General features: G+C 39.6%; 1 protein-coding gene across 1 annotated transcript in view; it reads left to right on the plus strand.

The window, feature by feature from the left end:
* FAF1 (Fas associated factor 1) overlaps window positions 1-26,621 on the plus strand; it is a 476,898-nt gene that overhangs the window by 72,891 nt on the left and 377,386 nt on the right. The window contains exon 2 of the mRNA XM_029230785.1: window positions 18,490-18,558. Coding sequence (XP_029086618.1) covers window positions 18,490-18,558 — 69 coding nt within the window. The remainder of the gene's footprint in view (window positions 1-18,489; window positions 18,559-26,621) is intronic.

Consider the following 26,621-nt stretch of genomic DNA (forward strand, 5'->3'; position numbering starts at 1 on the left):
GGCCACAACGGTGAGAGGCCTGCGTACCGCAAAAAAACAAACAAAAAAAACTTTTCCTGTACCTTTATGCCTAGCTCCTGGTAATCTCTAGTCTGTTTTTTGGCTCTGTGAATTTGCCTATTCTGGGTACCTCATATAAGTGGAGTCAGACAGTATTTGTCCTTTTGTGTTTGGCTTAGTTTACTTTGCATAATGTTTTCCACACTCATCTGTGTTGTAACATGTATTAGAATTTCATTCCTTTTTAGGGCTGAATCATATTCCATTGTATGTATATACCACAATTTGGAATATTTCACTGGGAGTAAATATTTCTATTGTGAAATAATAATCAGTAGGAATTCTGATACTCGATTAATTGCTAGTTAAAACAATTTTAATGTATTAGAAACCACTGTAACTAACAAAAATTGGTAATTGTAATAAAATTTCAATATTGTCAAAGTTTTGGGAAACAGGAATAGTTACAGACAGTTGATAGCATTCACAATGGATTGATTCAGTCTTTCTTATATGTTCAAGTGTGGAGAACTGTCTCAGCTTAGATTTCTTAGAATCAAAGTCTGAGACAGGGCTTCTTGTGCAAGTAATTTATTGAGGAAGTGACTTCAGAAAAACCAGTTGGAGTAAGAGCAGAGGAAGAAACTAGGTGGAGACATACGGTTTCAGAAGTATGTCTTCAGTCTGTTTACATAGGGAGCTCTGGAACCTAAAATTGTACTACAGAATGGAATCACCCAGGGTCAAGGAGCCAGCACTGTTTTACCTCTGCATCAGTAATTAATTGGCCAGGGACCACTTCCAGGGAGGAGCATGTAACCTCTCAGGCATCTCTGCTCAGTGGCTCCTATCAGCAAAGGATATTCCTCCAGGGAGGAGTTCAAGTTTGAGCCTTTGACAGCTGATACCTGTAGCAAGTGAAATGGGTTCAACAGCCAGGGAAAGACACTTTGAATGGGGCATAAGCAGGATCTGCAAACAGACCTATAAAACTCTTCTGTCTTTTCACTTTTGGTTCATTGCATCAGTTAAGAGTTAGATTAGGGAAGGTGGATCACTATGAGTGTGGAATAAAGGATTTATTACAGGGATTAGCCTTTAAAGAGTTGTGGAAAAGGTGGGGAGAAGTAAAGGTCCAAATAGGGAAAGTCAGAAGAAGAGGGAAAAGTCACCAGGTATCACAAAGGGAAGCTGGTGAAGACGTTTAAGGAAGGCTGCTGCCTCTGCGTATGGTGGTGAGCCTGAAGTCATTATAGGTCGGTAGAACAGGAAGCTAGGAAGAAAAGCTTAAATTCAAGAGGACAAATTGGAGCCAGGTCTGTGTCTGACACCACCTCTAACCCTGATGATGTGGGTGATAAATAGAAGAAGCTGGTACTGTTTGCCATTTCCATGGCTGGAGATGCAGCGAGGCTAAAGGATGAGAGCTGGTGGGAGCTGGAGGAACTGCAAGCCTCACTGGTAGATCATTTTCAATTTTTCTTATTATAAATAATGCTACAATGAATAATTCTGTACATTTATCATTATGCAAGTGTACAAATGCATAAGTTCCCAGAAGTGGGACTGCTGGGTGAAAGGATTATTTACATTTGTAATTTTGATAGATATTTTCAGATAGTTTTTTTTTTTCAGGGCTATATCAATTTACGTTTCTCTTATAAATGGAGAGTTTTGGCTATTGCTACAAATCCTCACCAGTAGAGTGTCCATTACACCTGCAGAATTTTGCCAATGTATATTTTGTTTCAAGCGTTTTTACTTTATCTTTTAATTTAAATTTCATTTTGTTCATTCTTCCAGAGTGCCTCCAGTGTTTTGCAAGGTTTATTCTCCCCTTTGTTTCTCCCATTTAGTCTTTTTTATTTCCCCTCAATTTCTTTCCTCAATTTTGCTACCTTGTGCTTTATCTCTTTCTGTTTTTAAATCCTCTCTTCCTTGAATTTTGGTGTCTTTCCTTATGGTCTTCATAGAGTTCATTGCTTTATTAAATATGCTACATTTATGGCAGGATGTTTGGTTACAATTTTTTATCTGCTTCATAGCATTATTTTTCTCTTGCTGTATTTTGCTGCCCTTTTCTGTCCCTGTTATCCTTTTTGTTCTGTTAGTATCTTTGTATTGATGCAGCGTCCCTTTTTAAAAAAATTACTTATCGTTGCATGTGTTGGGTTTTTCTGGATAAGTCTGCCCTCCCTGCCCTCCCCCCATCCTCCCTGCCCCTGAGATTTCTGTGGTGAGAAAGACCTAGAATATCCCTCTAGGCACTACAAACTAAAGTTTATTTCTTTCTCTGACACAAAGACAATCAGTTCCTTAAATATATTTCCTTTGTATGATTCTTTTTTAAAAAAATAAATTTATTTTATTTATTTTTGGCTGCATTGGGTCTTTGCTGCAGCGCTGCGGGCTTTCTCTAGTTGTGACGAGTGGGGGCTACTCTTCATTGTGGTGCGCGGGCTTCTCATTGCGGTGGCTTCTCTTGTTGTGGAGTATGGGCTCTAGGCGCGTGGGCTTCGGTAGTTGTGGCATGCAGACTCAGTAGTTGTGGTGTGCGGGCTCAGTAGTTGTGGCACACGGGCTTAGTTGCTCCGTGGCGTGTGAGATCTTCCAGGACCAGGGCTCGAACCCATGTCCCCTGCATTGGCAGGCGGACTCTCAACCACTGCGCCACCAGGGAAGCCCATGGGCTTGTTTTGTTCTTCTTTCTCTAATTGCTTTAGGTGCAAGGTTAGGTTGTTTATTTGAGATGTTTCTTGTTTCTTAAGGTAGGATTGTATTGCTATAAACTTCCCTCTTAGAACTGTTTTTGCTGCATCCCATAGGTTTTGGGTTGTCGTGTCTCCATTGTCCTTTGTTTCTAGGTATTTTAAAATTTCCTCTTTGATTTCTTCAGTGATCACTTCGTTATTAAGTAGTGTATTGTATGGCCTCCATGTGTTTGTATATTTTACAGATCTTTTCCTGTAATTGATATCTAATCTCATAGCGTTGTGGTCAGAAAAGATACTTGATACAATTTCAATTTTCTTAAATTTACCAAGGCTTGAGTTGTGACCCAAGATATGATCTATCCTGGAGAATGTTCCATGAGCACTTGAGAAAAATGTGTATTCTGTTATTTTTGGATGGAACGTCCTATAAATATCAGTTAAGTCCATCTTGTTTAATGTATCACGTAAAGCTTGTGTTTCCTTATTTATTTTCATTTTGGATGATCTGTCCATTGGCGAAAGTGGGGTGTTAAAGTCCCCTAATATGAATATGTTACTGTCGATTTCCCCTTTTATGACTGTTAGTATTTGCCTTATGTATTGAGGTGCTCCTATGTTGGGTTCATAAATATTTACAATTGTTATATCTTCTTCTTGGATCGATCCCTTGATCATTATGTAGTGTCCTTCACTGTATCTTCTAATAGTCTTTATTTTAAAGTCTATTTTGTCTGATATGAGAATTGCTACTCCAGCTTTCTTCTGGTTTCCATTTGCATGGAATATCTTTTTCCATCCCCTTACTTTCAGTCTGTATGTGTCTCTAGGTCTGAAGTGGTTAGCTTGTAGACAGCATATATATAGGTCTTGTTTTTGTATCCATTCAGCCAACGTGTGTCCTTTGGTGGGAGCATTTAGTCCATTTACATTTAAGGTAATTATCGATATGTATGTTCCTATTCCCATTTTCTTAATTGTTTTGGGTTCGTTATTGTAGGTCTTTTCATCCTCTTGTGTTTCTTTCCTAGAGAAGTTCCTTTAGCATTTGTTGTAAAGCTGGTTTGGTGGTGCTGAACTCCCTCAGCTTTTACTTGTCTGTAAAGGCTTTAATTTCTCCATCAAATCTGAATGAGATCCTTGCTGGGTAGAGTCATCTTGGTTTTTCTCCTTCATCACTTTAAATATGTCCTGCCAGTCCCTCCTGGCTTGCACAGTTTCTCCTGAAAGATCAGTTGTTAACCTTATGGGGATTCCCTTGTTTGTTATTTGTTGTTTTTCCCTTGCTGCTTTTAATATGTTTTCTTTGTATTTAATTTTTGACAGTTTGATTAATATGTGTCTTGGTGTATTTCTCCTTGGATTTATCCTGTATGGGACTCTCTGTGCTTCCTAGACTTGATTAACTACTTCCTTTCCCATATTAGGGAAGTTTTCCACTATAATCTCTTCAGATACTTTCTCAGTCCCTTTCTTTTTCTCTTCTTCTTCTGGAACCCCTATAATTCGAATGTTGGTGTGTTTAATGTTGTCCCAGAGGTCTCTGAGACTGCCTTCAGTTCTTTTCATTCTTTTTTCTTTATTCTGCTCTGCAGTAGTTATTTCCACTATTTTATCTTCCAGGTCACTTATCCGTTCTTCTGCCTCAGTTATTCTGCTATTGATCCCATCTAGAGTATTTTTAATTTCATTTATTGTGTTGTTCATCGTTGCTTGTTTCATTTTTAGTTCTTCTAGGTCCTTGTTAAATGTTTCTTGCATTTTCTCTATTCTATTTCCAAGATTTTGGATCAACTCTACTATCATTATTCTGAATTCTCTTTCAGGTAGACTGCCTATTTCCTCTTCATTTGTTAGGTCTGGTGGGTTTTTATCTTGCTCCTTCATCTGCTGTGTGTTTTTCTGTCTTCTCATTTTGCTTATCTTACTGTGTTTGGGGTCTCCTTTTTGCAGGCTGCAGGTTCGTAGTTCCCGTTGTTTTTGGTGCCTGTCCCCAGTGGCTAAAGTTGGTTCAGTGGGTTGTGTAGGCTTCCTGGTGGAGGGGACTAGTGCCTGTGTTCTGGTGGATGAGGCTGGATCTTGTCTTTCTGGTGGGCAGGCCCACATCTGGTGGTGTGTTTTGGGGTGTCTGTGTACTTATTATGATTTTAGGCAGCCTCTCTGCTAATGGGTGGGGTTGTGTTCCTGTCTTGCTAGTTGTTTGGCATAGGGTGTCCAGCACTGTAGCTTGCTGGTCGTTGAGTGAAGCTGGGTCTTGGTGTTGAGATGGAGACCTCTGGGAGATTTTTGCCGTTTGATATTACATGGAGCTGGGAGGTCTCTTGTGGACCAGTGTCCTGAAGTTGGCTCTCCGACGTCAGAGGCACAGCACTGACTCCTGGCTGCAGCACCAAGAGCCTTTCATCCACACGGCTCAGAATAAAAGGGAGAAAAAGTAGAAGGAAGGAAGGGAGGGAGGAAGGGAGGAAGGAAGGAAGGAAGGAAGGAAGGAAGGAAGGAAGGAAAGGAAGAAGGGAGGGAGGAAGGGAGGAAGGAAGGAAGGAAGGAAAGGAAGAAGGGAGGGAGGGAGGGAGGAAGGAAGGAGGGAAGGAAGGAAAGAAAGAAAGAAGATAAAATAAAGTAAGATAAAATAAAGTTATTAAAATAAAATATAATTATTAAGAAAATATAATTTTTTTTAAATGGGGAAAAAAATGCCAACAAGAAAACAGATGGATAGAACCCTAGGACAAATGGTGGAAGCAAAGCTATACAGAGAAAATCTCACACAGAAGCATACATATACACACTCACAAAAAGAGGAAAAGGAAAAAATCATAAATCTTGCTCTCAAAGTCCACCTCCTCAATTTGGGATGATGCGTTGTCTATTCATGTATTCCACAGATGCAGGTGTGTATCCACAGATACACACCTGCATGTATCCACATGATGTATCCAGAGATACATCAAATTGATTGTGGAGCTTTAATCCGCTTCTTCTGATGCTGCTGGGAGAGATATCCCTTTCTCTTCTTTGTTCTCACAGCTCCCGGGGCTCAGCTTCGGATTTGGCCGCGCCTCTCTGTGTAGGTCGCTGGAGGGCGTTTGTTCTTCGCTCAGACAGGATGGGGTTAAAGGAGCAGCTGCTTCGAGGACTCTGGCTCACTCAGGCCTGGGGGGAGGGAGGGGTACGGAGTGCGGGGCGAGTCTGCGGCGGCAGACGCCAGTGTGATGTTGCAGCAGCCTGAGGCGCGCCGTGCCTTCTCCCAGGGAAGTTGTCCCTGGATCCCAGGACCCTGGCAGTGGCGGGCTGCACAGGCTTCCTGGAAGCGGAGTGTGGATAGTGACCTGTGCTCGCACACAGGCTTCTTGGTGGCGGCAGCAGCAGCCTTAGCGTCTCATGCACGTCTCTGGGGTTCGCGCTGTTAGCCGTGGCTCCTGCCCGTCTCTGGAGCTCCTTTAAGAGGTGCTCTTAATCCCCTCTCCTCGCGCACCAGGAGACAAAGAGGGAAGAAAAATTCTCTTGCCTCTTTGGCAGGTCCAGACTTTTCCCCGGACTCCCTCCCGGTTAGCCGTGGTGCACTAACCCCCTAAAGGCTGTGTTCACCCCGACACCCCCTGTCCTCTCCCTGCGCTCTGATCGAAGCCCGAGCCTCAGCTCCCAGCCCCGCCCACCCCGGTGGGTGAGTAGACAAGCCTCTGGGGCTGGTGAGTGCCGTTCGGCACCGATCCTCTGTGTGGGAATCTCTCCGCTTTGCCCCCCGCATCCCTGTTGCTGTGCTCTCCTCCACGGCTCCGAAGCTTTCCCCTTTCGACACCCACAGTCTCCGCCGGCGAAGAGGCTTCCTAGTGTGTGGAAACCTTTCGTCCTTCACAGCTCCCTCCCACTGGTTCAGGTCACGTCCCTATCCTTTGGTCTCTGTTTATTCTTTTTTCTTTTGCCCTACCCAGGCACGTGGGGACTTTCTTGCCTTTTGAGAGGTCTGAGGTCTTCTGCCAGTGTTCAGTAAGTGTTCTGTAGGAGTTGTTTCACGTGTAGATGTATTTCTGGTGTATATTTGGGGAGGAAGGTGATCTCCGCGTCTTACTCTTCCGCCATCTTCCCCTCCTATCTGTTAATCCATTTTGAGTTAATTGTTGTATATGGTGTGAGGTAGGCGTCCAACTTCATTATTTTGCATGTGGATATCCAGTTGTCTCAGCAGCATTTGTTGAATAGACTATTCTTTCCTTATTGAATTGTTTTGGCACAGTTTTGAACAGTCAGTTGTCCATAGATGTATGGGTTTACTTATGGACTTTCAATTCTATTATATGTCTTAATATCTGTTGTACATTGTTTTTACACTGTTTGGATTACTGTAGCTTTGTAGTACATTTTGAAATCAGGAAGGGTGAGTCTTTCAACTTTTTTTTCTTTTAATTAATTAATTTTATTTTGGGCTGCATTGGGTCTTCTTTGTTGAACACGGATTTTCTCTAGTTGCAGTGAGTGGGGGCTACTCTTCATTGCAGTGCGCGGGCTTCTCATTGCAGGGGCTTCTGTTGTTGCGAAGCACAGGCTCTAGGCACGTGGACTTCAGTAGTTGTGGCGCACGGGCTTTGTTGCTCCGCGGCATGTGAGATCTTCCTGGAACAGGGCTTGAACCCTTGTCCCCTGCATTGGCAGGCAGATTCTTAACCAGTGTGCCACCAGGGAAGCCCTCTGTATTTCAACTTTGATATTTTTTTCAAAGATTGTTTTCACTATTATGGATCCCTTGCAGCTCTATATGAATTTGAGGGTCAGCTTTTTCCATTTCTACCAAAAACGCTGTTGGAATTTTGATAGGGATTGCATTGAATCTGTAGATTACTTTGGGTAGTATTGTTCTCTCTCTTCTTTTTTAAAAATTTATTTATTTATTTATTTATGGCTGCATTTGATCTTTGTTGCTGCATGCGGGCTTTCTCTAGTTGCAGCAAGCGGGGGCTACTCTTTGTTGTGGTGCATGGGCTTCTCATTGCAGTGGCTTCTCTTGTTGCGTAGCATAGAGTCTAGGCACACGGGCTTCAGTAGTTGTGGCACGCGGGCTCAGTTGTTGTGGATTGCGGGCTCTAGAGCGCAGGCTCAGTAGTTGTGGCGCACGGGCTTAGTTGCTCCGCGGCATGTGGGATCTTCCCAGACCACAGATCAAACCTGTGTCCCCTGCATTGGCAGGTGGATTCTTAATCACTGCATCACCAGGGAAGTCTGTGTTTTCTTAATGATAGTAAGTCTTAGAATCTGTGAACATTTGATGTCTTTTCACTTATTTTAGTTCTTTTAAAATTGCTTTCAGCCACGTTTTGAAGTTTTCACTGTACAAATCTTTCACTTCCTTGGTTAAATTTATTCCTTGATATTTTATTCTTTTGTACCATATCATAAACAGAATTATTTTCTTTCTTTCTTTCTTTCTTTTTGGCTGTGTTGGGTCTTCATTGCTGCATGCGGGCCTTCTCTATTTGTGTGGAGCAGGAGCTACTCTTCGTTGCAGTGTGTGGGCACCTCATTGTGGTGGCTTCTCTTGTTGCAGAGCATGGGCTGTAGGCATGTGGGCTTCAGTACATGTGGCTTGCAGGCTAGAGTGCAGGCTCAGTAGTTGTGGAGCACAGGCTTAGTTGCTTCGTGGCATGTGGGATCTTCCCGGACCAGGGCTCGAAACTGTCTTCCCTGCATTGGTAGGCGGATTCTGAACCACTGCACCACCAGGGAACCCCCAGAATTATTTTCTTAACACCCTTTTCAGATTGTTCTTTGCTAGTATATAGAAATATTACTGAGTTTTGTGTGTTGATCTTTTATCCTGCAACTTTGCTGAATTTATTATTATTTCTCATAGTTTTTGTTTGTTTTGTGTGTGTGTGTGTGTGAATTCCTTAGGATTTTGTATAAGATCGTGTCATCTGGGAATAGGGATATTTTACTTCTATTCCAGTTTCTATGTTTTTAATTTCCTTTTTCTTGCCTAATTGATCTGGCTAGAATTCCCAATATAATGTTGCATAGAAGTGGCAAAAGTGGGCATTCTTATCTTGTTCCTGATCATACAGTAAATAAAGGCTTTTATTCTTTCATGATTGAGTATGATGTTCTGGGTTTTTCATAAATGTGTTTTATCATGTTAAAGAAGTTCCCTTTTATTCATAGTTAAGTGTTTTCATCATAAAAGGTTTTTTTTTTTTTTTTTTTTTTGCGGTAAGCGGGCCTCGCACTGTTGTGGCCTCTCCTGTTGCGGAGCACAGGCTCCGGACGCGCAGGCTCAGCTCCCATGGCTCACGGGCCTAGCTGCTCCATGGCATATGGGATCTTCCCAGACCAGGGCACGAACCCATGTCCCCTCCATCTGCAGGCAGACTCTTAACCACTGTGCCACCAGGGAAGCCCAAAAAGGTTGTTTTTTATGTGTTGTATCTTTCTTCCCTGCTCAGTTCCTTCATTTCCGCCATTTGTGTTTGACTTTTTTGTATTGTACTGTTTTGATTCCTTTCTCATTTCTTTTTATGTATATTTTTTGGTTTTTTTTAGTGGTTGCTCTACGAATTACAGGTAACCCCTTCTATTTATAACAATCTAATTTGAATTAATACCAACTTCAAGAGTATACAACTATGCTCCTCTCTTTTTTCCTTTATGTTATAATCGCATCTTGCATCTTTATACATTATATGCCCATTAACATCATTTTGTAATTACTATTTTATGCATTTTTCTGTTAAATCATACAGAAAAAAGGAGGAGTTACAAACCGAAAGCACAATAATACTGGCTTTTATTGGATGGGCCAAAAGTTTCGTTCGTTTTTGTTCTGTAAGATGGCTCTAGTAGCACTTAGTTGGCTTAATTTCATTTGAAACAATTTTGTTAGATTGTATGTGGCAGCTGTCATATCAGTGTGCATTTAAAAAAAGACTTCAAAATTGGTGAATTTTTGTGTAGCCATTTTAATATTGAAGATGGAGGGGAAAAAGCAACATTTTCGGCATATTATGCTTTATTATTTCAGGAAAGGTAAAAACGCAACTGAAATGCACAAAAAGATTTATGCAGTATATGGAGAAGGTGCTGCAACTGATCGAATATGTAAAAAGTGGTTTGCGAAGTTACATGATGGAGATTTCTCGCTGGATGATGCTCCATGGTTGGGTAGACTAGTTGAAGTTGATTAGAATCAAATGAAAACAATAATTGAGAACAATCAATGTTATATATACCATGCAGGACATAGCCAACATACTCAAAATATCCAAGTCAAATGCTGAAAATCATTTGCACCAGCTTGGTTGTGTGAATCACTTTGATGTTTGGGTTCCACATAAGTTAAGTGAAAAAATCCTTCTTGACCATATTTGTGCATGTGATCCTCTACTGAAACATAATGAAAGTGTTCCGTTTTTATAACAAATTGTGACAGGTGATGAAAAGTGGGTACTGTACAACAATGTGGAATGGAACAGATCATGGGGCAAGCAAAATGAACCACTGCCAACCACATCAAAAGCTGGTCTTCATCCAAAGAATGTGATACTGTGAATATGGTGGGATTGGAAGGGAGTCCTCTATTATGAGCTGCTTCTGGAAAACCAAACGATTAATTCCAACAAGTACTACTCCCAATTAGACCAACTGAAAGTGGCACTCTATTAAAAGCATCCAGAATTAGTCAACAAAAAACACCTAATCTTCCAATGAGATAATGCAAGACTGCATGTTTCTTTGATGACCAGGCAAAAACTGTAACAGCTTGGCTGGGAAGTTCTGATTCATCCGCCATATTCACAAGACATTGCACCTTTGGATTTCCATTTATTTCGGTCTTTCCAAAATTCTCTTAATGGAAAAAATTTCAATCCCCTGGAAGACTGTAAAAGTACCTGGAATGGTTCTTTGCTCAGAAAGATAAAAAGTTTTGGGAAGATCGAATTATGAAGTTACCTGAAAAATGGCAGAAGGTAGTGGAACAAAAGGATGAATATGTTGTTCAATAAAGTTCTTGGTGAAAATGAAAAATGTGTCTTTTATTTTTACTTAAAAAACCAAAGGCACTTTTCGGCCCACCCAATATATTTACCTGTGTACTTACGTTTACCAGTGTTATTTATTTCTTTGTGTAGCTTCCAGTGACTGTCTAGTATCTTTTCATTTCTCATTTAGCACTTCTTGTAGCATAGGTCTAGTAGTGACAGACTACTTCAGCTTTTGTTTATCTAGGAGTGTCTTTATTTCTCCTTCAGTTTTTTTTTTTTGTTGTTCACAGTTTTTGTTTTTCATTTAAAGTATGTTATCCCACTGCCTTATGGCCTTTATAGTTTCTTATGAGAAATTAGCTTTTAATCTTATTGAGGATTCCTTGTACATGAGCTACTTTTCTTTTGCTATTTTCAAGATTCTCTTTGGCTTTTGATAGCTTATCATAATGTGTTTTGGTATGGGTGTTTTTGTATTTATCCTTCTTGGAACCTATTGAACTTCTTGAATATGTAGTTTCTTGTCTTTTATCAAATTTGGGAAGTTTTCAGCTATTATTTCTTCAAATATTTTTTCTGCTCCTTCTTTTCCTTCTGAGACTCCCTGTTATGCATATGTTGGTACACTTGGTGGGGTCCCATATATCTCTTAGGCTCTGTTCATTTTCCTTCATGCTTCTGAGACTGGATGATTTTAGTTGACCTATCCTCAAGTTCTCTTATCTTTCTTCTGCCTGCCTAAAGTTGCTCTTAAATCCTGTAGCTAATTTTTCATTTCAGTTATTGTACTATTCAGTTCTAGATTTTTTCTGTTGTTTTGTAAAATCTTTATCTCTTTATTGATATTCTCTATTTGTTGACATGTCATCCTTCTGGTTTTCATTAGTTCTTTTTCCATGGTTTCTTTGAGCTCTTTGAGCATATTTAAGATAGTGATTGAAAGTCTTTGTCTAGTAAGTCTGTTGTCTGTTCTTCCATCACAGACAATTTCTACTAATTTCTCCTTTGAATGGACCATACTTTTTGTTTCCCTGAATGCCTCACAATTTGGTTTTGAAAATTGGACATTTAAAATATTGCAGTGTGATAACTCTGGAAATCAGATTCTTCTCCATTACTCATGGTTTGTTTTTGGTTCTCTCTACGGGTTTTTATTTTCTGTTTGTTTAGTGACTTTTCTAAACTGTTTTTGTAAATTTTTTTCGTCATGAGTGGTTTCTGTCTTAATCTGCTCAGGCTACCATAACAAAATACCAAAGAACATAAATCTATTTGTTCACAGTTCTGAAGGCTGGAAGTCTGAGATCAGGGTGCAAGCATGGTTGGATTCTGGTGAGAACTCTCTTCCTGACTTGCAGATGGCCACTTATCTCTTTGTTCTCACATGGCATTGAGAAAGAGATGAGAGAGCAAGAGCAGCCTCTCTTTGTCTCTTTTTATAAGGGGCACTAATCCCATCCTGAGGGCTCCACTGAGTCCAAGTTCACTCTGCTCGCCACATGACAGGCCAGTAAATTGGGAGACGAGGTGTTGAGACAAGGAATAGCAACTTTATTCGGAAAGCCGGCAGACTGAGAAGGTTGCAGAATAATGTCTCAAAATAACCATCTTATTGGGGTCTAGATGCCAGTTTCTTTTATAGAAGAAGGAGAGAGGGAGAGGAGGTGAGGAAGTAAAGTAAAAAGGCCATTTATCTTGCAGAATAGGAGGGGATGTGTTAATTTCTTCTTTTCTGCTGCTGTTCACAGGTGGGCAGGGTCAGATTGTCTCCCTTTGAGCAGAACAAAGGCACTTTAGTTTAACATTCAGGCAGAGGCTCAGGGTTCCCTGAGGCAGGCCATCATGTATGATCATAATAACAAAATCAATGAAAAGCAAAGGTTAAAGTCAAAGAAACAGATACAACATGGAGTCAAAATTGGCTCTTTGCTGTTACACACCTTTATGACCTCATCTAAACCTAATTACTTCCCAAAGGCTCATCTCAGTGTATCATCACGCTGGGCCTTAGGGCTTCAACATATAAATTTGAGGGGGGTGGGGGAACATGAACATTTAGTATGTAACAGTGTCTGAAATCTCTTTTTCTTTAGTTGTGGTCTGCTAGTGTTGTGAGAGAGATTTCCTGAACACGTAGAGTAAAAAAGAAAATAAGAAGAAAGAAAAAGAAAGGAAGGAAGAAAATCCTTTCCTAGCCCTTGTAGACTGGCTCTGTGTTGGGGCACTCTAACACTCAGCTAGACTGTTTAAAACTCTATGTTAGCCTTCACTTCCTGCTTTTGCTGAGCGTAGAGATGAGCCAGTAGTTTTCTCTGAGTAAGTGTCCTGCCTTGGACATATGCATGCCCTTCTAAATTGCCCAAATGTTTTTCAGTGCCCTAATTTCCCAAAGAAACTCACTTTGCAGCTTTTCCTCCAGGTTTTGGACGTTTCTGTTGTTTGACTCAACTGTAATATTTTGTCCCAGGTGGCAGTGGAGTTTTCATTTGCCTTAAAGTGTTTTTTTTTTAAGTTTATTTATTTTTGGCTGCTTTGGGTCTTTGTTGCTGTGTGTGGGCTTTCTCTGGTTGTGGTGAGTGGGGGCTACTCTTCATCGTGGTGCATGGGATTCTCATTGCAGTGGTTTCTTTTGTTGCGAAGCACGGGCTCTAGGCACACGGACTTCAGTAGTTGCAGCACACGGGCTCAGTAGTCGTGGCATGTGTGTTCAGTAGTTGTGGCACGCAGGCCCTAGAGTGCACAGGCTTCAGTAGTTGCAGCACGTGGGCTCAGTAGTTGAGGCACACGGGCTGTAGGGCGCTCAGGCTCCAGTAGATGTGGCGTGTGGGCTCGGTGGTTGTGGTTTCCGGGCTCTATAGCCCAGGCTCAGTAGTTGTGGGGCATGGGCTTAGTTGCTCCATGGCATGTGGCATCTACTCAGACCAGGGATGGAACCCATGTCCCCTGCATTGGCAGGCAGATTCTTAGCCATTGTGCCAACAGGGAAGCCCCGGCCTTAAAGTATTTTTGAAGAATTGCCCCCTGCTAGCTACTTTTCTGTCTTAAGTGAGATCCAAGTCGATGAAACAAAGGAGAGTGCCTTCAGTCAGTCCTTCAGGTAGCCTGGTAGGTCACAAGAGACAAACATTCTTTGAGAACAAAGTCTTCTTGGCTACCTCTAGAACCAGGGTCCAGGGTCCAACCATTGGAATGTAGGCTAGTGCATTCAAGACTGCTCTTGAGCCAAGAGTGAGGAAGGGGAAATAAAAATGCCTCAGGGTTTTCATACTGTTTTTACAATAAGTCACCCTTTTCTTGTTTCAGCATTTGCTTGGTTGACCTATAGCTTTGGCTGTTTTCCAGAGTTTTGGCAAATTTGATTCTGACAGTTTTTGCTCAATTTTTTCATGTTTCTATGGAGGGATGGGCTCTTGGAACTATGTCCTCCACTGTGTTTTGGTTTTTTTTGAAGACAAATGGTGATGTCATTGAAGGAGGTGTACTTTTGCTTGTGCTTTCTGATAATTGCTGCTGTTAGGCTTGCTCTGCACTCCCTGTAGCTTTTCTTTCTGCTTCCTTCTGTGTAACTTCTGCCACTACCTTAACTGTTCTCAGTAGCTTTAATTAGTACTTTCGAGCCTTTGGTTTATCCTTGTCTTTTCATGTAGCTTAAGATGAAGATTGCATTTTTAAATGTCTTACTTGGTTGCCTTTTGTTGCTTTTTTATGTTATTCAGGGTTCAAACTGTTCCTTTACCCTGCAAAATTCCCTCTTGGTGTTTGTAGTCAACCCCTATTCCCACCTGATAACCCTAGTAATCATTAATATGTCTCCTGTTCTTTTAACTTTGCCTTTCTAGAATGTCATATAAATGGAATCATACAGTGTGTAGCCTTTTGAGTCTCGCTTTAACTTAGCATTTGAGGTTTATCCACATTGTTTTGTGTTGTTAGTAATTTGTTCATTTTTGTCGCTGACTAGTTTTCTATTGTATGAATGTACAGTTGAAGGCCATTTGGGGTGTGGTCTGTTTTCAGCCATTATAAATAAAGCTGTTAAAAACATTCATGTATAATTTTCATGTGAACATAAGTTTTTATTTCTTTTAGATAAGTACCTAGGAGTGGGATTACTGTGTCATAACTTTCTAAGAAACTGCTAATCTGTTAGCACTGTTTTCCAGAGTGGCTATATCATTTTGCTTCCTCCCCAACAGTATATGAGAGTTCCAGTTTTTCTGCATCCTTACCATCACTTGATATTGTTTGTATTTTGGGCTTTTGTCACTCTAACATATGGAAATGGTATCTCTCTGTTTGTTTTGCATTTCCCTAATGACTAATGATGTTGAGTGTTTTTTCATGTCCTTATTCTCATATGTATATCGTCTTTGGTCAAGTTTCTGTTAAAATCTTTTGCTACTTACAATTTATCTAAACTGAGTTTAGAGAATTTAAAATTCTTATATTCTGGTTATTAGTCCTCTGTTACATGTGTTTTGCAGATATTTTCTCCCAAGCATGTGGCTTGCCTTTTCATTCTCTTAACAGTGTCTTTCGAAGAGCAGTAGTTCTTTTTTTTAAAAGCTTCTCTTTATTAATTCTTTTTTGGCCTCACCACGCAGCTTGTGGGATCCTAGTTTCCCGACCAGGGATCGAACCTGGGCCCTTGGCAGTGAAAGTGCGGAGTCCTAACCACTGGACTGCCAGGAAATTTCTGAGTAGTAGTTCTTTGATTTTTTCGGTATCTTTTTTTTTTTTTTTTTTTCAGTACGCGGGCCTCTCACTGTTGTGGCCTCTCCCGTTGTGGAGCACAGGCTCCGGACGCGCAGGCCCAGTGGCCATGGCTCATGGGCCTAGCCGCTCCGCGGCATGTGGGATCTTCCCGGACTGGGGCATGAACCCGTGTCCTCTTCATCGGCAGGCAGACTCTCAACCACTGCGTACCAGGGAAACCCTGAGTAGTAGTTCTTAATAAAGTCCACTTTATCAATTTTTTGGATTGTACTTTTGCTGTTGAATCTAAATGTCACAAAGATTTCCTTCTATGTTTTTTTCTAGAATGGTATTAGAAATTGAATGTCATATATGTAATTAAAAATTTTTTAGTATCCACATTAAGACGCATAAAATGTAAAAGAAACAGGTGAAATTAATTTAAACATTTATGTTGTATTTAAGCTAATATATTTTAAATGATCGTTTCAACTTTTATTCACTAGAAAAATTATTGAGATACTTTACATTTTTATTTTTGTACTAAGGCCTACACTGGTATGTATTTAATGCAACACATGTTAACTCAGTTGAGCCACATTTCAAGGGCTCATTAGCCATATCTGTCTAGTAGCTACCATATCTGACAGCACAGATCTAGAGGCTTTGTAGTTTGGGGTTTTACTTTAGGTTATTTATTTATTTATTTAGGTATGTATGTATTTATTTTCCACTGCGTTTGTAACTAATATAAAAAAATTTAAGAAAATAATTCATTCTCGTTTCTCCAATGGCTCTCATCCCTCCCTCTTGCCCGCACAACTCCTGACCTATTTCCTCAGGGCCAGTTCAAGTATGAACCTGTTCACTGCCATTTTCATAGAAAACAACCAGTGCCAGGGATGTAGAAGAAGGTTGGAAGTGGGCAAGAGTACTGCCCAGGTTCTATCCAAAGGTAGGCCAAGTGGAGATACACAGAGTTCAAACAAAAGGGCTGGTGGCCTCACAGTGATGTAGTCTAAGTAAAATGGGCTGGAGAGGAGATAGGGTAGGCCCATCAGAGGCTTTAGAGGACATCTCTTGGGCCTGTGTCAAACCCAGAGAAACTGACACTAGAAGAAGAATGGGGAGGGCCAGGGAGGCAGTCTTGTGGAAAGTTTCATAATTCTCCCATGTTGGGAGGTGGGGAAAGTCTAGAGGGTACCAGTGACCTCACTCAATTTGGCAGAAGAATGTACTCAACTGTTGGAAGTCACAAAAATGCTGTGGACACTGAGAAAGGCTACGAGGGGACGTACAGTTTCACAAAGTGCACTGACCACAGACCATAGCAGTGGTGATCATGCTATTGACACACAAATTACAAAACCCCAAAACAGGAAGTGTATAGCCTTTTAGGGAGTAACTCTGTACCAGTCATTTAAAATTGACCCCAGGTCAGACAACCTGATGAGTTTCACAGAGCAGGTGACAACATTGGGGGTAAGGGTTGTGACATATAATGGACTTAAAGCAAGCAGCTAGAAGAAGGGAATGGTAGGAAACTGCTCTCCGGCTCTCAGGAATCAAGGGCAACACTGGGGGCTCGGTGGACAGATGAACAAGAAACAGCACTAGAGAGGTTTCCTGTTCAGCCGTCCATTGGCAAGGGGGAAGAGGATCCAGGAGGCAGTTGAATGGAATAAAGATGGGGTCCTGAAGATGAGGCTCTGGAGGCTGGATCAGAAGAAAGAGTGCACACCGTGCACCAGTGATGAAACACAACTTTAGACCCCACATGGGGGAGGTGGCCATGGGGATAGGTGTCACTGACTGAGGGTGGTAGTTGGAACATCCCCCCAGTAGACATCACAGGGCCACAGGGAAGTATATGGCCACTAGGTCACAGAAGGCTCCTTCAAGCCTGGATGGGAAGGCACAGTCTCACAGAGGAGGTCCATGGACTCTGTGTGGTAGAAGGCAGAGCTCAGTCCTTATATGGACAGTGGACCTTTTTGGCAAAATGCCGGCAGACAGGGTGGTTGAATCTGACTTCCATAACCTGGGGTCCATCCTTGGATGGGCAGGTATAAGTTTTTTTTTTTTTTTTTGCGGTATGCGGGCCTCTCACCATCGCGGCCTTTCCCACTGCAGAGCACAGGCTCCGGACGCGCAGGCCCAGCGACCATGGCCCACGGGCCCAGCCGCTCTGCGGCATTTGGGATCCTCCTGGACCGGGGCATGAAACCATGTCCCCTGCATCGGCAGGCGGACTCCCAACAACTGTGCCACCGGGGAAGCTCTGGGCAGGTATTCTTGATAAGAGACCAGCTCTTGAGGCTTTGAGGATTTCTCCACTCTTTGTGTAAGCCTCCCTGGAGGGATCTCCATGGCCTGGTCCAGGAAAAGGAAGTTTAGCATTAGCCCCTCCACCAACTGTGACCATATGAGCCAGATTTGGAGCTCAGCCCTCCCCAAATTCGGCCTCTGCTCCAGGGAAGAGGTGGGAGACTCAGCAGTGGTGGAATCATTGGTCCCCTTGACCCTGGAGGACCTCTGTGAAGAGCTGATTTGGGGTCACCAGGGTTTCCATTGGTCATGATGGGAGGGCCCAAGAGGCTGGGTGGTCCGATGGGACTTTCATCCCTCTCCAGTGTCTTCCTGTTCTGGCAGTGGGGGCTGCTGCTGACTCTGCTTCTTGCACTTCAGCATTGTGGTTGTGGCAATGGCTGCAGCGGGGTTTTCGTCTGTTATTATTTTGAGTTAATTTTTGTATAAAGTACAAAGTACGGATTGAAGTTCATTTTTAACACATGGCTGTCCATCAGAAGCTCTTAATAAAATTGTTCTGGGCAGTTAGAGATATAGAGATCATCCTGGGCTCCAGAGCTCAACATTTAAACGTATTATATTACTTTATTGTCTTTTATTTCAGTGTAATGTAAATTTACATTGTAATTAACAATTTTCAAACCGTCTGTGTAAAATGCTTAGAAGTTTTAGGCATTTAGTGTATTGGCTTTATTCATATACCTATTCAAACTTAAATTACACATTATGCTGTTTATTTTTTTTAACACTAATTAACCTCTCCACTCCCAAAATCCTATCTAAAATTCTTACTTTGTTTTTAGGCATGTACTGGCATTGAAAACATTGATGAAGCTATTACGTTGCTTGAACAAAATAATTGGGACTTAGTGGTAAGTACTTTCTTTTTTCTTTTTTCAGCTTTATTGAGATGTGCCTGACATATAAGATTGTGTAAGTTTAAGGTGTACATCGTGATGATTTGATATACATATGTATTGCAAACTGATAGCCACAGAAAGGTTAGTTAGCACATTCATCACCTCACGTAGTTCTTTTTTTTTTTTTTTTTTTGGTGGGAACTTTTAAGATTACTCTTTTAGCAACTTTCAAGTATATAATGAGGTATTGTTTAACTATAGTTACTATGCTGTACATTGGATCCCCAGAACTTATTCATCTTATAACTGGAAGTTTGCACCTTTTGACCACCTTTACTCATTCTCCACCCACACCTGCCAACTACCAGTTTACTCTGGTAAACTTATGATTCTTATGATTTGGTTTTCTTTTTAGATTACTCATATAAGTCAGATCATGCAGTATTTGTCTTTCGCTGTATGACTTATTTCAAGTACTTTTTTCTTTATATGACAAGTAATGAAATTCTATGTATTCTTGAATGTCTTTAACATTCCTTGTAGGTAGTTCAGCATACCATACATAGTCCGTCTATAATTCTAATCTGAAAGACTAAAATCTAAATGTCGTATTTTTAATATGAAGTTCCTATTTAGTTTAGTATTAGATTAATAAATTATTATGAAATCTTAGGTAATTTATTTTTAAACTTCTCTTCTCTGAATGTATATTAAGGTTTGTCTTCCCCTGTAGTATTGTGGTGGAGATTGGAAGGAGAGAAAAATCAGACTTGTTTGAATGTCTGCATAACTACTTGATGTTTCTCCTTCATTTCTTGGGGTGGGGGTGGGGAGTCTCACTGATGATTACTCCTTTCTAAAGCTGTTAAAGAAGTGGCATTCTGGGCTTCCCTGGTGGCGCAGTGGTTGAGAGTCCGCCTGCTGATGCAGGGGACACGGGTTCGTGCCCCGGTCCGGAAGATCCCACATGCCGTGGAGCGGCTGGGCCCGTGAGCCATGGCCGCTGAGCCTGTGGGTCCGGAGCCTGTGCTCCGCAACAGGAGAGGGCACAACAGTGAGAGGCCCGCGTACCGGAAGTGGCATTCCGCTGTGGCTTTCCTTATGAACTTCAGGCAGTTTATTATAGAAGTGGTTTAGTTTTTTTAAGGGGGGGTGGGCAGTAACTCAAAAGGCAAGGCCCAGCACAGCACAGCACTGCACATTGATAAAATTGTAATTTATTTACAATTGCAAAGCAAACTAAAAATAAATTGTACAACAGTACAGGAACAGTATTGGTTGTGTTAGGATGACACAGAGGTCTCTCCATACCTTTGAAATCCGAAAAACGTCTAAATTAGAATTTTGAAGAAGTGCTAAGTTTTGAAAGTCACAACTCAAGGTGTATAATTATAGAGCTGAGATTAGTCCTGTAGGTATATTCAAGTCCGTACATGGATTTACATAATCAACTGTTAATAAGCTATTTGTTTTGTGTAGATTTACCACTATTAATTTTTAAATTCAAAATATAAAAAAACTATTTACGGCTTGTAAAAGTAATAACTCATTATAGAAAAATGAGAAAATGTATAAATTTACAAAGAATAAATTAGTAATCACCTTTAATTCCATCACTTAGAGATAGTTATTGTTTAACATTTTTGGGTATATTATTTCAGAATGTTTTCTCTTAATTATATGATTAAAATTTAAAAAATACAAATTAGATTGTTCTATTCCTGCCCTTTTGTAATCTGCCCTTTTCACTTAACAACCTATCATGAATGTCTTTCTATCCAAGTAAATGTGATATATATCATTCTTTCTTTTTTTTTTTTTTTTTTTTTTTTTGCGGTACGCGGGCGTCTCACTGTTGTGGCCTCTCCCGTTGCGGAGCACAGGCTCCGGATGCGCAGGCTCAGTGGCCATGGCTCACGGGCCCAGCCGCTCCGCGGCATGTGGGATCTTCCCAGACTGGGGCACGAACCCGTGTCCCCTGCATCAGCAGGCGGACTCTCAACCACTGCGCCACCAGGGAAGCCCCATCATTCTTTTTAATGTTTAATGTTTGGATGGTGCTTCATGGTATGGTTGTGGCATAATAATTTTACCATTCAGTCCTATGCTGTTAGACATTTAGAGTTTTTGTGGTATTTTGGAGTTATACACATTAGAGGACACTCTTGTACATTCATCCTTGCTTACTTAACCTATCGTTTTCCTAGAAGACATTGAATAAATTCCTAGAAGACATTGTTTGTTTTCCTAGAAGACATTGTTTTCCTAGAAGACATTGAATAAGTTCAATTAATAATTGAGTTTCTGGGTCAAACTGTATACATATTTTTAGGTTTTTGGATACTTATATTGCCTTCCAGGATGGTTGCACTAATTTAAATTTCTACCAACTATATAAATTTTTAAGATTGCCTGTTTCATTAAACCAGTGCTATCTTATTTTTTTGTGTTGTGGCACTTGTCAAAATTTACAAATATTTGTATGGCCTGACTTCAAATCCATCCTTTTATCACTGTGTTATTCTCTTAACAAAGCACAGTATAGTGACATATTCCTGATTTCTGTGTGGGGGAAGGGGCAGCAACTTATTTGGAATGATATCACAAGGTTTCTTGTCTTGAAACTTCTTTTGCAATAGCAAGAACAATGCTTTATTTAGTATGTATATTCTTAGGCTATCTCTTGGAGAGGCTGATGCAGATTATTGGTTGAGGTTAAAAATCCCACCAAGCCACTCTTGCATGGTGCTGATGAGAGATATATGGGCTGGAGTAAAGGGAGGTTGTAGACTAGGAGTAATGGACTACAAGTGTCTGAAGTGAGAATTACCGTTTTTGGGGGATGCATATAAGTTCTTTCCTTATCTGCTTTCTATTGGTCCATGTTCATTAGTTTTGAAGGTTAAACATTTATTGGTTCTGGATATTTTCTCAGTACAATAATCTATCATCTACAGTATTGCAAGAAGAGAATTTTTCCCAGATAGTGTTAAATAATTGAATGGTACAGGTATTCTCCAACTGTTTCTGAGTTATTTGATTTTGGAAAAATATTAAAATAGCACTTGAGCTAAAAACACTGGTGCTATATTTTTGCAGAAATGCAATCTTATCCTGTGTTGGGTCCAAGTAAAATCATCAGGCTATTTTTCACAGTCTTAAACTTCAACTTTCTTTTGAAATATATGTCCTAGCTGGCTTTTCTTGTAAAGAATGCACTTTTATCCACAGTAAACATTTGCTGTGTGGTGTAAGTATCTTGCTTTATAAAATTTCTCACTTCCCTTGTTCTTATACAGCACTCATTTTACATTGTGGGTTTTAAAAAATAAAGCAAGTATTTTGAATAACCCATTACTAATTCAAACTTTCCTTAGGATCATGGAACTTTTTATATGGTGTTTTTTATATTTTGCCTGTGCATTTTATTTTGTGTTTGTAAATTATAATTATCACTGCTTTGTATTTTATGGGCCTTGTGGAACAGTTTGCATAGTTTGAGTTTTTAACTTAGGACATGTCTGTATTTTAAATTTTCTGTACATATCAGTTAGACTTCTGCAGTGTTTTTGTGCATATTTTGCTACAGATGTGTAGAGGAATGTGAGTTAGGCAACACAATTCCAGATTGTGATGAATTTAAAAAAGTCCAATAACAGAAAACTCATTCTGTCAGTACTGAATGCTTACAGTATACCCAGATTTATGCTAGATACAGTGAAAGCTTAAAAACATGTTAACACTATATGGTGTCTGACTTTGAGAAGTGTACTGAAAAATTGATAAGACAGGTGGTCTCTTATACATGTATATTATACTCAGAAATGGGAATAACTTCCTGAAAAATTAATGATTGCAAATATTTTTGCTGTTTTATAGATTTAGACACACAGATAAAAAAGTGTTCTATATGAAAATATAGCCCAGTCCCAGCAACTTTAGCCGTTAGTCTTTCCGTGATACTGTACATTATTTTCATTATATAACTATCCACAGAGCAGTGCTTCCAAACCCTATGTTTTAAGTACCCTACAATTGACTACTTATTTTGGGGCAACTGCAGTTCGGGTTATAAATGCTAAATTCTGAAAACAAAATAGCATGAACTTTAATACTATTGGTAAGCATCTTGGGATACTGATTTACTTGACATGAATCCTCCCCATACCCCCATCTTTTTCAGACTTTCACTTTTCACATTGTCCTGCACTTTTAGTTAGGAGATTAATGTCATTGCAGTTGATTCCTTCATTGCAGGCAAGTATTTTCAATATACATCCAGAAAGATGAATACCTGAGGGAGAATTATTAACAGTCAGAATCTTTTACCGAAGGATTGCCTTCTTACATGGAAGCATGCTACATCATCACTGTATAAATTATAAATCTGGGCTCCAGAATTGACTCACTGCTCATTTTCTGTTTTCAGTATAGAAGAATTTGGGCCAGTGGAGAATAGAAATCTGTTCAGCTCGTGTTAATTTTGAATAATCAAAGTGTGAGGCAGCTAACTCTAGTGGTGAACCCATTGCATTCATCTTGAATCAGGAGCCCTGGCTTATCAAAGCTCTTGTCATTATTTTATTGAGTATGGCCTAGCCTAAGTTACTTCTCACTGAACGTCATATAAAATAAGGGGTTTGGGCTAGTTTATACTCAAGATCCCTGATACATTAAATATTTATGAAGAATCTATTTATGTCCTTATTTCTTTTAATATTCTACAAAAGCAGTCAATTATGAATAGTAATACAAGTAAACATTTTAATGGAATTTTATAACTTTGAAACACTTGTATGTATACCATTTTGATTAATTCTTTGAACAACTTTATGATGTAGATAATGGCCAGACAAGATGCTGTGCTAATTGTTTCATGGAAGGTCTGTATATATGAAACTCCTTCAATAAATTAAAATTTCCAGTAAGCTCTAGGAGATCCAGGGAAGGCTATTTGATGTACACTTGATAACCCAGTGCTAAGTGAAATAAAGTACAAGTAAACATTAACCTAGCCATACTACATTTTAAGTACTCTATGCTCTTGGGAAATGATTTTTGAACTTTGCACTCAATTTCTGCTCTGATTTGCTGCCTGAGGTGACATAGCTGCTCTGCGGAAGAAAGACTCTGTTCAGAATGCTTGTATTTATCTTTAACTGCATGTCCCAACTTAGGGCAAAAATGAAACAAATAAGCCTATCCAATTTTGTATTGTTACTGAATTTCTAGTCTTCAAAGATAGTTTTGTATTAATAGAAGCTTATAATAAAGTCAGTAACTCTGAAGAGTCAAACCCAAGGAAAATTATGCACATAATCTGTCTCATTTTGAGATTCACTGAGGTGCTCTGAGACATTTCCATTCCACCAGTTTTCACTTTTGAAGAAATGTGTTTTAATACTTACCCTAAAATGCCTTAGAACAATTTCTTCTACTACTCTACTCAGGATGTGGCTATAGAGTTCCTCGAATGTGCATTGCTTTGCTATCAATACTTTATATAGTGTTATGAACACCTGCAGTTTTATGAATGAACTAGTCTAACCAGTGACATAATGAGTCTCTGTCGTCAGAAAGCAGCCAGACATTGAGTGCTGCCCTTCATCAATGGCCATTAGACACTGGCTTATATTTGCACAGATCTTTGCTGTGACAAAAGAGATGTTACTGTGAAGGAGTATCTCATCGTATCAATTTCTCCTCTTTTGCTATAGTCTTCTTTGTTTCCCTTGTTTTCAAAGGACTGTAAGCCCCTTAAAATTCTACAGAACTTTTCAGTTTCTCAGTTTGTAGTTTGGCCATCATCCGTCCTCCTCTACCGTCTCTCCTTTTATTGAGGGTCTACTTTGTGCTAGGTATCATGTCAAATGATTTACCTACATTATTTCATTGAATCTTCACAGCAGTCCCCAAAGGTGGTTAGGTAGATATTATCCTTATTTTACAGATGAGAAACTGAGGCCTGGTGATTTAAGTAAATTGTTCATGCTCACTCAGCTGATAAGGGGTAAAACTGTGATTCTGAACCCAGGTCTCTCCATAAAAATTTTAATAGCTTTAAAATTGTAGTTTAAGGTTATTAAATTTTCCATACCCAGTGTGTTATTCTTTTCTGAATTCCTATACTTCTCTTTCTACCACTCACAACTAATTTCACATTGTCAAGTGAAAGAGCTTTTGCTATAGGTACATAATGGTACTTTAAATATATTTATGCTTTGCTTTCAAATAGATTCTAAGATTCTAGAGGAAAGGAATTATGTTTCTTATTAATTTTGTCTTGGCACATGGTAGTTGCTTAATAAAATATCTGACTGATTTTATTATTAGCATACTTACTTTTAAATCTATTTTCCATTTCCATTATTTGGATATTTGAAAAGTCTTTGCTATTAAGACTCATGACTCTTACTGCTGTCAGTCTTCCTTATCTGGCAAACATAAGATTTGAGGAAAGAGGGAGGCCCAGATACGCAAGGAATAGGATTGGGCTGATTTCATTATCTCATGGATAAAATTTAGATGGTTTCTTCCTGTTGTAGCTTTTTGAGAAATATTATTCACAAATAAATCCTTTTCTTTGCAATTTTTTTCTTGGCATCTCAAAAAAAATTTTTTTTCCTCTCCTGTTTATTTCTGGTTGTACCATTCTACTCTAAAGAAAGCTCATCATATCCAACCTATTTGAAATTTTTCATCAGTTCTGCCTCTCAGGAGAAAACTAAGTGTGATAAAAGAATGCTATTGGGCTTCCCTGGTGGCGCAGTGGTTGGGAGTACACCTGCCGATGCAGGAGACGCGGGTTCGTGCCCCGGTCTGGGAAGATCCCACATGCCGTGGAGCGGCTGGGCCCGTGAGCCATGGCCGCTGAGCCTGCGTGTCCGGAGCCTGTGCTCTGCAACGGGAGAGGCCACAGCAGTGAGAGGCCCGTGTACCACAAAAAAAAAAAAAGAATGCTATTACTTAATGTATAATTAAGTGGGTATGAAAGAATTGTTTTCTCCCTTTCAAAGGAAAACTTAAGTTTTTACAAACATGAAGTTCTCAGTTTACTAAACTTACAGCTGGTGGTTCACATTATCAAATCAAAACTCTTTGAGGTCCACATTTTTCCCCAGACTGCAACTTGACTTTCTGCTTATTTTTTCATTGGTTTTTGCTTCATATGTTGTTACTTTTCCTTTGAATATAATCTAGTTCTAGAATTACTTTATTGCATGAACCAAACATCTCCTCTTTTATAAAACCTATGGTAGATAATAGTTCAGAGGCTTTAAGACCTAGTAGGAATGTGGTGTGTTAATCCCCTACCAGGAAGTGATATGCCCATTGTTAAATGGAATTTGGAAATGTGGCTAATGTTTATTGATTTCTAGTACTACTTATCTGACCTGTGCTTCAGAGCACAGTTAAACTTTTTAAATGAAATATGTAGTAAGGAGTCCCCTTACTGCTATGAAACTAAACTTAAGGCTTTATGCTAATTCTGAAAGAAGTAGTATATGCTACTTATGAGTTGAACATTTAAAAGAAAATAAAAATTTCAGTGGTTTTGTTTTTAAAATTGTTCAGTTTAAGCAGATTTAGTTTGATCTTGATATTTTATAAAACTTGCTAACCTACTAGTCAACTTGATTTTAAAAATGGGTTTTTTTTTCAACAAGTTGCCTTGATATGATATTTAACTAATTTACTTCTATTCCTGGAAGTGGTTTAAACAAAATACCATTGCAGCAAAATCAGTGGTTTAGTGGTTACACCTGTAAATGTGATGACTTGCAGTTCTTCCTGCTGGTTTCAAGGATCAGCTGACAATAAACCAATGTGTGCTTGGAAAAGAAAAAATAAAATGGCATTTAAAATTCCTACTTTTACAACTTTATACTGATAATTTTTAATAATTTGCTACTTAATGATAATATAATTTTTTCAAAAATTTAGTTGTATTTCTATCTTTAAGTAAAATGGTACTTAAAATGTTCACATAAGAACATTTATATTTCCTTCCTGTATATCCCGAGGTTCTCATTTTCTTCATTCCCTCTTATTTATTTTTCTTATTAAAAATTTTT

Source organism: Monodon monoceros, unplaced genomic scaffold, assembly GCF_005190385.1.
Source record: "Monodon monoceros isolate NGI ecotype Baffin Bay Population unplaced genomic scaffold, NGI_Narwhal_1 Super_Scaffold_18, whole genome shotgun sequence".
Taxonomy (NCBI): Eukaryota; Metazoa; Chordata; class Mammalia; order Artiodactyla; family Monodontidae; genus Monodon; species Monodon monoceros.